Below are 13,021 nucleotides of genomic sequence, written 5' to 3' on the forward strand. Positions count from 1 at the left end.
AGAGATTAGAATTATATATCCGATCACTACACCGGCCACATACACGAGGAGGCTGCACTGACTTACATCCTGTATTATACTCCAGAGCTGCACTCACTATTCTGCTGGTGCAGTCACTGTGTACATACATTACATTACTGATCCTGAGTTACATCCTGTATTATACCCCAGAGCCGCGCTCACTATTCTGCTGGTGCAGTCACTGTGTACATACATTACATTACTGATCCTGAGTTACATCCTGTATTATACCCCAGAGCTGCACTCACTATTCTGCTGGTGCAGTCACTGTGTACATTCATTACATTACTGATCCTGAGTTACATCCTGTATTATACTCCAGAGCTGCACTCACTATTCTGCTGGTGCAGTCACTGCGTACATACATTACATTACTGATCCTGAGTTATATCCTGTATTATAACCCAGAGCTGCACTCACTATTCTGCTGGTGCAATTACTGTCTACATTCATTACATTACTGATCCTGAGTTATATCCTGTATTATACCCCAGAGCTGCACTCACTATTCTGCTGGTGCAGTCACTGTGTACATACATTACATTACTGATCCTGAGTTACATCCTGTATTATATCCCAGAGCTGCACTCACTATTCTGCTAGTGCAGACACTGTGTACATACATTACATTACTGATCCTGAGTTACATCCTGTATTATACTTCAGAGCTGCACTCACTATTCTGCTGGTGCAGTCATTGTGTACATACATTACATTACTGATCCTGAGTTACATCCTGTATTATACTCCAGAGCTGCACTCACTATTTTGCTGGTGCAGTCACTGTGCACATACATTACATTACTGATCCTGAGTTACATCCTGTATTATACTTCAGAGCTGCACTCACTATTCTGCTGGTGCAGTCACTATGTACATACATTACTGATCCTGAGTTACATCCTGTATTATACTCCAGAGCTGCACTCACTATTCTGCTGGTGCAGTCACTGTGTACATACATTACATTACTGATCCTGAGTTACATCCTGTATTATACTTCAGAGCTGCACTCACTATTCTGCTGGTGCAGTCACTATGTACATACATTACATTACTGATCCTGAGTTACATCCTGTATTATACTCCAGAGCTGCACTCACTATTCTGCTGGTGCAGTCACTGTGTTCATACATTACATTACTGATCCTGAGTTACATCCTGTATTATACCCCAGAGCTGCACTCACTATTCTACTGGTGCAGTCACTGTGCACATACATTACATTACTGATCCTGAGTTACATCCTGTATTATACCCCAGAGCTGCACTCACTATTCTACTGGTGCAGTCACTGTGTACATACATTATATTACTGATCCTGAGTTACCTGCTGTATTATACTCCAGAGCTGCACTCACTATTCTGCTGGTGCAGTCACTGTGTACATACATTACTGATCCTGAGTTACCTCCTGTATTATACCCCAGAGCTGCACTCACTATTCTGCTGGTGCAGTCACTGTGTACATACATTATATTACTGATCCTGAGTTACCTGCTGTATTATACTCCAGAGCTGCACTCACGGGATCACACTCACCCTTGCAGTCCGGCCAGGCTCACAAACACTGCGGGATCGGACAGTAAGTTGTCATCTAACATGAAGACCTCCAGACTGGGGAACATCCGGATTTCGGGATCTTTCCTGTAGATGAATAATGACAGATCCAGTGATCCATGAGGACAGCGGCACAGATGTCGCTGAGGTCGGTGCTCGGGTTGTGTTCACACCGCACGTCACTGTAAGACGCTGTCCAGGCTCCTCCCCCTTAGTGATGCTCCTCCGCTTTGTGTATGCGGCGCAGTGTCTGGATACAACCTGCTTTTCTCTTTGGCGGCTCAAGTTATAGTTAGTGTTGGCCAATAATCCTGCAGGCAGTGCTGCAGTATAAAGCAAAGAGGACAGACAATACAAGCAGCCTGAGCCTCTGGTACAGAAAGAGATGGGGGGCTGATCAGTGCTCGGGGAAGCTGATCCAGAGGCTGATCAGTGCTCGGGGAAGCTGATCAGTGCTCGAGGAGGCTGATCAGTGCTCGGGGAGGCTGATCAGTGCTCGAGGAGGCTGATCAGTGCTCGGGGAGGCTGATCCGTAATCGGAGGGAGCTGTTCAGTGATCAGAGGGGGCTGATCAGTGCTCGGGGGGGCTGATCAGTGATCAGGGAGGCTGGTTAGTGCTCAGGGAGGCTTATTAGTGCTCAGGGGGCTGATCATTGATAGGAGATGCTGATCAGTGATTGAGGGTCTAATCAGTGATTGGGGGTTGATCAGTGATTGGGAGGCTGAGCAGTGATCGGGGAGGCTGGACAGTGATCGGGGGGTTGATCAGTGATCAGGGAATTTTTTTTCCTCTCAATGGAGATGAAGCAATTGTCTGATCGTGTGGAGCAGCTCGCTGCTGAAGTGCGGGGAATTTCCGCCTATCTTGCTCATTCACATGCTGCTGAACCAAAGATTCCCACTCCTGATGTGTTTTTGGGGATCGGTCTAAATTCTTGAATTTCAAGAATAATTGTAAATTAATTTCTGCCTTGAAGCCTAACTCGTCGGGGAACTCCGCGCAGCAGGTTAAAATTGTCATCTCTTTGCTGCGCGGCGATCCCCAGGATTGGGCGTTTTCTTTGAAACCTGATGATCCTATTCTGAATAATGTGAACGCATTCTTTCAAGCCTTGGGGTTGTTGTATGATGAACCTAATGCTATTGATCAGGCTGAAAAGGCCCTGTTGGCATTGAGCCAGGGTCGGGATTCGGCAGAGTTGTACTGTCAAAAATTCCGAAAGTGGGCGGTCCTTACTACCTGGAATGATGGTGCCTTGGCTGCTCTCTTTCGGAAGGGTTTGTCAGAAGCCGTAAAAGATACTATGGTGGGATTTCCTGTTCCCTCTGGTCTTGACGATTCTATGTCATTAGCCATTCCGGTGGATCGGCGTTTACGTGAACGCAAAACTACACGAGAGATGTTGCCACCTGTTGAACAAGTGTCTGAACCTATGCAATGTGATAGAGTTTTGTCTAGGGAGCAACGTCAGGAGTTCAGAAGGCGTAATAAGCTGTTTTTTTTGTGGCGATGCCTCGCATATTATTTCTGTCTGCCCTAAACGAGAGAAACGTTGTGCACACACGTTTTCTGTGGGTGGTGTTCAACCTAAGTTTCTTCTGGCAATTACTCTGATCTGCTCCTTATCCACATTTTCCGCCAAGGCTTTTGTGGATTCGGGAGCAGCTCTGAACCTGATGGACTTGGATTTTGCTAAACGTTGTGGATTTCCGATGACACCTCTGCGGACGCCTATCCCTTTGAGGGGTATTGATGCTACTCCTTTGGCAAAGAATAAACCTCAGTTTTGGACCCAGGTGGTAATGCGGGTCGCCCCAGACCATCAAGAAAATTGCAGATTTTTGGTGTTGCATAATTTGCATGATACCATTGTTCTGGGGTTTCCCTGGTTACAAATCCATAATCCAGTTTTGGATTGGAAATCTGTGTCTGTGGTGAGTTGGGGTTGTCGGCGTGCCCTTAGTGAGGCTCCGGTTTTTTCCACCTCTCCTCAGTCGCATGATGTTCCTGACTATTTGGCGGACTTTTATGACGTATTTAGTGAGAATGAGTCTGCGTCTCTGCCTCCTCATAGGAGTTATGACTGTGCAATTGAACTAAGCCCGGGGTGTAAATTTCCCAAGGGTCGGCTCTTCAATTTATCTGTACCCGAACACGAGGCTATGTGATCCTATATTATGGAGTCGTTGGAGAAGGGTCATATTAGACCATCCTCTTCACCCTTAGGTGCCTTGTATTGACTATCGTGCCCTCAACAAAATTACTGTTAAATATCAGTATCCGTTACCCCTGATTTCTGATCTATTCTCCAGAGTTAAAGGTGCTTGCTGGTTTACCAAGCTTGACCTCAGGGGGGCGTATAATCTTATCCGCATTAAGCATGGGGATGAATGGAAGACGGCGTTTAATACTCCGGAGGGACATTTTGAGTACCTGGTGATGCCTTTTGGGCTCACTTATGCCCCTTCTGCCTTCCAGTGCTTCATGAACGATATATTCCGAGACTTTGAGGATAAATTTTTGATTATCTATCTGGATGATATTTTTGTCATGATCTGAAGTGATCTGACAGTTTAAATTGCACTGGGTGAACTTTTTTTACTTTGGAAAGTTCCAAGGTGTCTTGACTGTCCCCGGTGGTGGGTAGGTGTATTGCACTTTAGGTTTTTGTGCACTTAATTAGGGATCAGGTGACACCCTATAAAGGTGTGCTAGGGGTGTGCAATCACGGCCTGTGATATTGTGAGAGTGTGTTCACTCTGTTTTTGGAGAGCCTGGATGAAGGATGGAGCTGGTGAGGAGTCCTGCGCAGCTTAGCCAGGGGGGATGTGTTTCAGCTATGGTGTCTGGACGAAGGGCTGGCATGGCGTGGTGGAGTCGCAGTGATGGTGTCAGCGGGAAGTGTCTGCATGGGCTGGTGGAGTGGCGACTATGGAGAGTGGCACTCACCATGTGGGACTTGGCCGCTGAGCTGGACTCAAGCATGCTCAACTTCGTGTCAGCAGCTGAACTCATCCATGGGACTCTGGTTCTAAGCAGCTGCAACTGGTGGTGGACTCTGCTCCAAGGCTGCACTAAGGTGAAGGATCCTGTTATGGTGATGGATCCAGGTGGAGGAGAAGATGCACTCAGGTGGAGGGCTCTGTTGTTAGGAGCGCACGCAACAGAGCAAAGCTAAGTGGTGTTTCCCCTGTATTGTCTCTTTCCTCATGTGTGTTATTAGTGCAGTGGTGGGATTAGTCTCCGCACCGACCCATTCCCTAGTGAGGGTTTAGGGTCAGGGTGAGCAAGGGCGTTAAGGTACGCGTGCGGCGACGGTGCGGAGCCTGTTTAGGGAATGTAAGGAGTGCAGGGACACTGGCTCAGGGGAGTTTAGGAGGTCTCCATGTCCCCATTCCCTATCGCAGGGCCCACCATTGTTAAAGTTTCCCAGGTTCCCCCTTTATTATTTAAATTCGCCTTACTGGAGGCGGGGTTTCCAGATTTTATGTATAACGTGTAATTCCCAAATTCGCCGGGTGGAGGCGGCGTATCCACCTGCACGTTTTATTATTTAAATGTGCCCCACTGGAGGCGGTGTATCCAGGGTCACGTGTGTCACATGGGTTCGCCTTGCGGAAACATCTGCGTCCAGACACACGTGATCATGACAATTTTGATCTTCTCCAAGAATTGGGACTCTCATGTGGAACATGTTCGGACTGTGTTCCGGATCTTGAGGGAGAATTCCCTGTATGTCAAGGGATCGAAATGCCTTTTTGGGGTACAGAGGATTTCATTTTTAGGATTTATTTTGTCTCCGTCAACTATTGAAATGGACCTGGCCAAGGTACAGGCCATTTATGATTGGGTTGAGCCCACTTCTTTGAAGGCCCTCCAGAAGTTTTTGGGTTTTGCTAATTTTTATCGGAAATTTATAGCTAATTTTTCTAGTATTGCCAAGCCATTGACGGATTTGACTAAGAAGGGTGCTGATGTGCTGAATTGGTCTCCAGAGGCTGTTTCTTCCTTTCAGGAGCTGAAGTGAAGATTCACTTCTGCTCCGGTTTTGCGGCAACCTGATGTCTCACTCCCGTTTCAGGTGGAGGTGGACGCTTCTGAGATTGGTGCAGGAGCGGTGTTGTCCCAAAAAGATCCTGTGACATCTAAAATGAATCCTTGTGCTTTCTTTTCCCGAAAGTTCTCCCCATCCGAACGTAACTATGATGTGGGGAATCGGGAACTGTTGGCCATGAAATGGGCATTTGAGGAGTGGAGACATTGGTTGGAGGGAGCCAAACACCATGTCGTGGTCCTTACTGACCACAAGAATTTGATTTACCTGGAGTCGGCCAAGCGCTTGAATCCTAGACAGGCTAGGTGGGCCTTGTTTTTCACACGTTTTGATTTTGTGGTCTCTTTTCTTCCGGGCACTAAGAATGTCAAGGCAGACGCCCTCTCTAGGAGTTTCCTTGCTGATTCTCCTGTGGTGACCAAGCCTGCTACCATTTTAGACGAGGGGGTAGTTCTTTCTGCCATCCCGCCCAATTTGAGACGTGCTCTGGAAGAGTTTCAGGAGGACAAACCTGAGCGTTGTCCCAGTGGAAAGTTGTATGTTCCTGACCAGTGGAAGAAGGAAGTGATGTCTGAAGTTCATTGCTCTGCATTGGCTGGTCATCCAGGTATTTTTGGTACTAGAGATCTGGTGAGTCGGTCTTTTTGGTGGCCCGCCTTGTCTCATGATGTCAGGAATTTTGTGCAGTCCTGTGGGACTTGCTCCCGGTCTAAACCTTGTTCTCGCTCTAGTGGCTTGTTGATGCCTTTGCCGGTGCCCAGGAGGCCATGGACCCATATTTCAATGGATTGTATCTCTGATATGCCTGTCTCTCAGAGAATGACTGTTATTTGGGTGATTTGTGATAGGTTCTCTAAGATGGTCCATCTTGTACCACTCCCTAAGTTGCCATCTTCCTCTGAGATGGTGCCCTTGTTTTTGCAACAGGTGGTTCGCTTGCACGGGATTCCTGAGAACATTGTATCTGACAGAGGAGTTCAGTTTGTGTCTAGATTTTGGAGGACTTTCTGTTCCTGTTCCAAGCTGGGAATTCAGTTGTCCTTCTCCTCTGCGTTTCACCCTCAGACCAATGGGCAGACGGAGAGAACAAACCAGACTTTGGAGTCGTATTTGAGATGTTTTATTTCTGCCGATCAGGATGATTGGGTTTCACTTTTGCCCTTGGCCGAATTTGCTTTAAATAATAGAGCTAGTTCTGCCACTTTGATGTCACCTATTTTTTGTAACTTTGGTTTCCACCCTCGATTTTCTTCAGGGCAGGTGGAGCCTTCTGCCTGCCCAGGTGTTGACACTGTGGTGGAGAGAATGCACCAGATCTGGGACCAAGTAGTGGATAAGTTGTCTCTCTCCCAGGAAAAGGCCCAGCGGTTTTCCAACCGTCGTAGGACCGTTGGTCCCCAGTTTAAGGTGGGTGATATGGTTTGGTTGTCATCAAAAAATATCGCTATGAAAGGTGGCTTCTCCTAAGTTTAAGCCTTGATTTATTGGACCTTACAAGATTTTGGAGATTATTAATCCGGTCTCTTTTCGGTTGGCTCTTCCTGTCACATTTAAAATTCATAATGTGTTTCATAAGTCCTTGTTGAAGAGGTTTGTTAAACCAGTAGTTCCTGTGGTGGCACCTCCTGACCCTATATTGGTTGAAGGTAACATGGAATATGAGGTAGCGAAGATACTGGATTCCCGTCTGGCTAGACAGAGACTCCAGTATTTGGTTAAGTGGAAGGGTTATGGTCAGGAGGATAATTCCTGGGTCTCTGCCTCTGATATTCATGCCGAAAGATTGGTGCGTGCCTTTCATCGGGCTCACCCGGATCGCCCTGGTGGCATGGATGAGGGTTCGGTGACCCCTCCTCAAGGGGGAGGTACTGTTGTGAGTTCATTTTTCCCTTCACCATTGAGGTCTGATGAACTCCCTCCTCTGGTGAAGGAAGGTAGTGAGGCTGATTACCAAACACCTGGGCAGCTAGATGATGACTGGGTGGCTGGAATTGAGGACTGGATATAAGGCTGCCGACGCCCTTCTTCCTGGCTGGTGATTTTCCTGCTGGATTCTTGGAGACCAGTCTGATTCCTGCATCTCAAAGCTAAGTTTTTCTGCTCTGCTTTGTACTCTTCAGTTTTGTTTTTTTTTGCCTTGTTTTTTGGGAGTTCTGCCATCCCCGGCCAGGGGTGAGCTGAATTCCATTTTTGTCTCTGATCTGTTGATCTTTTGCTCTGTCTTCAGAATATACCTGAGTGCTGATATAGTCTTTTGAAGCCTAGCGACTTCAGGGCCTGTTTTTCCTATCAGTCGGTTGGCTCATTTTGATAGGGTTTTTGCGGATGGCAGACAGCAGCTTTCCTATCCTGTCCTATGTAGTTAGCTTGGGCCCCATCATTTGCTCAACCTATCTTTCTATCTGTGTTAGTGTTTTCATCTTGCTTCACCCTCATTATATGTTGGGGGCTGCCTATTGCTTTGGGGTCTGCTCTGGGGCAGTTTAGTTTTTCCCCTTTCTGTCATTAGGCTATGTAGTTCTCCGGCTGTGATCGAGGGGTCTAGGGCACCGTAGGAACCCCCAACGGCTACTGCTAGTTGTGGTGGATAGGTTCAGGGGTCTGCAATCCGATAGTTGCCAACCTCTCTGTTTTTTCTGGACTTAGCTAGCATTTCTGTTTTTGCCTCCTTCGGTGACTCATCATAACAGAATCACCCGCCATACCGCAGATCCTAGGGTACTCAAGAGCAGGAGAGAATTGTAAAAAAAAAAAAAAAAAAAAAAAGGGTGTCAGAATTTTTTTTTTTTTTGTGTGCATATTTTTTCCTCTATATCTCTGAGGCCGTAGGGGGAATTTTTTTTCCTCTCAATGGAGATGAAGCAATTGTCTGATCGTGTGGAGCAGCTCGCTGCTGAAGTGCGGGGAATTTCCGCCTGTCTTGCTCATTCACATGCTGCTGAACCAAAGATTCCCACTCCTGATGTGTTTTTGGGGATCGGTCTAAATTCTTGAATTTCAAGAATTGTAAATTAATTTCTGCCTTGAAGCCTAACTCGTCGGGGAGCTCCGCGCAGCAGGTTAAAATTGTCATCTCTTTGCTGCGCGGCGATCCCCAGGATTGGGCGTTTTCTTTGAAACCTGATGATCCTATTCTGAATAATGTGAACGCATTCTTTCAAGCCTTGGGGTTGTTGTATGATGAACCTAATGCTATTGAACAGGCTGAAAAGGCCCTGTTGGCATTGAGCCAGGGTCGGGATTCGGCAGAGTTGTACTGTCAAAAATTCCGAAAGTGGGCGGTCCTTACTACCTGGAATGATGGTGCCTTGGCTGCTCTCTTTCGGAAGGGTTTGTCAGAAGCCGTAAAAGATACTATGGTGGGATTTCCTGTTCCCTCTGGTCTTGACGATTCTATGTCATTAGCCATTCAGGTGGATCGGCGTTTACGTGAACGCAAAACTACACGAGAGGTGTTGCCACCTGTTGAACAAGTGTCTGAACCTATGCAATGTGATAGAGTTTTGTCTAGGGAGCAACGTCAGGAGTTCAGAAGGCGTAATAAGCTGTTTTTTTTGTGGCGATGCCTCGCATATTATTTCTGTCTGCCCTAAACGAGAGAAACGTTGTGCACACACGTTTTCTGTGGGTGGTGTTCAACCTAAGTTTCTTCTGGCAATTACTCTGATCTGCTCCTTATCCACATTTTCCGCCAAGGCTTTTGTGGATTCGGGAGCAGCTCTGAACCTGATGGACTTGGATTTTGCTAAACGTTGTGGATTTCCTATGACACCTCTGCAGACGTCTATCCCTTTGAGGGGTATTGATGCTACTCCTTTGGCAAAGAATAAACCTCAGTTTTGGACCCAGGTGGTAATGCGGGTCGCCCCAGACCATCAGGAAAATTGCAGATTTTTTGTGTTGCATAATTTGCATGATACCATTGTTCTGGGGTTTCCCTGGTTACAAATCCATAATCCAGTTCTGGATTGGAAATCTGTGTCTGTGGTGAGTTGGGGTTGTCGGTGTGCCCTTAGTGATGCTCCTGTTTTCTCCACCTCTCCTCAGTCTCATGATGTTCCTGACTATTTGGCGGACTTTTATGATGTATTTAGTGAGAATGAGTCTGCGTCTCTGCCTCCTCATAGGAGTTATGACTGTGCAATTGAACTAAGCCCGGGGTGTAAATTTCCCAAGGGTCGGCTCTTCAATTTATCTGTACCCGAACATGAGGCTATGTGATCCTATATTAAGGAGTCGTTGGAGAAGGGTCATATTAGACCATCCTCTTCACCCTTAGGTGCCTTGTATTGATTATCGTGCCCTCAACAAAATTACTGTTAAATATCAGTATCCGTTACCCGATTTCTGATCTATTCTCCAGAGTTAAAGGTGCTTGCTGGTTTACCAAGCTTGACCTCAGGGGGGCTTATAATCTTATTCGCATTAAGCATGGGGATGAATGGAAGACGGCGTTTAATACTCCGGAGGGACATTTTGAGTACCTGGTGATGCCTTTTGGGCTCACTAATGCCCCTTCTGTCTTCCAGTGCTTCATGAACGATATATTCCGAGACTTTGAGGATAAATTTTTGATTATCTATCTGGACGATATTTTGAGCTTCTCCAAGAATTGGGACTCTCATGTGGAACATGTTCGGACTGTGTTCCGGATCTTGAGGGAGAATTCCCTGTATGTCAAGGGATCGAAATGCCTTTTTGGGGTACAGAGGATTTCATTTTTAGGATTTATTTTGTCTCCGTCAACTATTGAAATGGACCTGGCCAAGGTACAGGCCATTTATGATTGGGTTCAGCCCACTTCTTTGAAGGCCCTCCAGAAGTTTTTGGGTTTTGCTAATTTTTATCGGAAATTTATAGCTAATTTTTCTAGTATTGCCAAGCCATTGACGGATTTGACTAAGAAGGGTGCTGATGTGCTGAATTGGTCTCCAGAGGCTGTTTCTTCCTTTCAGGAGCTGAAGCGAAGATTCACTTCTGCTCCGGTTTTGCGGCAACCTGATGTCTCACTCCCGTTTCAGGTGGAGGTGGACGCTTCTGAGATTGGTGCAGGAGCGGTGTTGTCCCAAAAAGATCCTGTGACATCTAAAATGAATCCTTGTGCTTTCTTTTCCCGAAAGTTCTCCCCATCCGAACGTAACTATGATGTGGGGAATCGGGAACTGTTGGCCATGAAATGGGCATTTGAGGAGTGGAGACATTGGTTGGAGGGAGCCAAACACCATGTCGTGGTCCTTACTGACCACAAGAATTTGATTTACCTGGAGTCGGCCAAGCGCTTGAATCCTAGACAGGCTAGGTGGGCCTTGTTTTTCACACGTTTTGATTTTGTGGTCTCTTTTCTTCCGGGCACTAAGAATGTCAAGGCAGACGCCCTCTCTAGGAGTTTACATGCTGATTCTCCTGTTGTGACTAAGCCTGCTACCATTTTAGACGAGGGGGTAGGTCTTTCTGCCATCCCGCCCGATTTGAGACGTGCTCTGGAAGAGTTTCAGGAGGACAAACCTGAGCATTGTCCCAGTGGAAAGTTGTATGTTCCTGACCAGTGGAAGAAGGAAGTGATGTCTGAAGTTCATTGCTCTGCATTGGCTGGTCATCCAGGTATTTTTGGTACTAGAGATCTGGTGAGTCGGTCTTTTTGGTGGCCCGCCTTGTCTCATGATGTCAGGAATTTTGTGCAGTCCTGTGGGACTTGCTCCCGGTCTAAACCTTGTTCTCGCTCTAGTGGCTTGTTGATGCCTTTGCCGGTGCCCAGGAGGCCATGGACCCATATTTCAATGGATTTTATCTCTGATATGCCTGTCTCTCAGAGAATGACTGTTATTTGGGTGATTTGTGATAGGTTCTCTAAGATGGTCCATCTTGTACCACTCCCTAAGTTGCCATCTTCCTCTGAGATGGTGCCCTTATTTTTGCAACAGGTGGTTCGCTTGCACGGGATTCCTGAGAACATTGTATCTGACAGAGGAGTTCAGTTTGTGTCTAGATTTTGGAGGACTTTCTGTTCCTGTTCCAAGCTGGGAATTCAGTTGTCCTTCTCCTCTGCGTTTCACCCTCAGACCAATGGGCAGACGGAGAGAACAAACCAGACTTTGGAGTCGTATTTGAGATGTTTTATTTCTGCCGATCAGGATGATTGGGTTTCATTTTTGCCCTTGGCCGAATTTGCTTTAAATAATAGAGCTAGTTCTGCCACTTTGATGTCACCTTTTTTTTGTAACTTTGGTTTCCACCCTCGATTTTCTTCAGGGCAGGTGGAGCCTTCTGCCTGCCCAGGTGTTGACACTGTGGTGGAGAGAATGCACCAGATCTGGGACCAAGTAGTGGATAAGTTGTCTCTCTCCCAGGAAAAGGTCCAGCGGTTTTCCAACCGTTGTAGGACCGTTGGTCCCCAGTTTAAGGTGGGTGATATGGTTTGGTTGTCATCAAAAAATATCGCTATGAAGGTGGCTTCTCCTAAGTTTAAGCCTTGATTTATTGGACCTTACAAGATTTTGGAGATTATTAATCCGGTCTCTTTTCGGTTGGCTCTTCCTGTCACATTTAAAATTCATAATGTGTTTCATAAGTCCTTGTTGAAGAGGTTTGTTAAACCAGTAGTTCCTGTGGTGGCACCTCCTGACCCTATATTGGTTGAAGGTAACATGGAATATGAGGTAGAGAAGATACTGGATTCCCGTCTGGCTAGACAGAGACTCCAGTATTTGGTTAAGTGGAAGGGTTATGGTCAGGAGGATAATTCCTGGGTCTCTGCCTCTGATATTCATGCCGAAAGATTGGTGCGTGCCTTTCATCGGGCTCACCCGGATCGCCCTGATGGCATGGATGAGGGTTCGGTGACCCCTCCTCAAGGGGGAGGTACTGTTGTGAGTTCATTTTTCCCTTCACCATTGAGGTCTGATGAACTCCCTCCTCTGGTGAAGGAAGGTAGTGAGGCTGATTACCAAACACCTGGGCAGCTAGATGATGACTGGGTGGCTGGAATTGAGGACTGGATATAAGGCTGCCGACGCCCTTCTTCCTGGCTGGTGATTTTCCTGCTGGATTCTTGGAGACCAGTCTGATTCCTGCATCTCAAAGCTAAGTTTTTCTGCTCTGCTTTGTACTCTTCAGTTTTGTTTTTTTTTGCCTTGTTTTTTGGGAGTTCTGCCATCCCCGGCCAGGGGTGAGCTGAATTCCATTTTTGTCTCTGATCTGTTGATCATTTGCTCTGTCTTCAGAATATACCTGAGTGCTGACATAGTCTTTTGAAGCCTAGCGACTTCAGGGCCTGTTTTTCCAATCAGTCGGTTGGCTCATTTTGATAGGGTTTTTGCGGATGGCAGACAGCAGCTTTCCTATCCTGTCCTATGTAGTTAGCTTGGGCCCCATCATTTGCTCAACCT

General features: G+C 46.7%; 1 protein-coding gene across 1 annotated transcript in view; it reads right to left on the reverse strand.

Moving 5' to 3' along the window:
* Nucleotides 1-13,021, reverse strand: part of XRRA1 (X-ray radiation resistance associated 1) — a 44,847-nt gene that overhangs the window by 13,401 nt on the left and 18,425 nt on the right. Inside the window, exon 8 of the mRNA XM_073548523.1 lies at nucleotides 1,564-1,668. Within this exon, the coding sequence (XP_073404624.1) occupies nucleotides 1,564-1,668 (105 nt within the window). The remainder of the gene's footprint in view (nucleotides 1-1,563; nucleotides 1,669-13,021) is intronic.

The sequence above is a fragment of the Dendrobates tinctorius genome, unplaced genomic scaffold (genome assembly GCF_039654945.1).
Source record: "Dendrobates tinctorius isolate UK_male_01 unplaced genomic scaffold, ASM3965494v1 ptg000157l, whole genome shotgun sequence".
NCBI classification, from domain to species: Eukaryota; Metazoa; Chordata; class Amphibia; order Anura; family Dendrobatidae; genus Dendrobates; species Dendrobates tinctorius.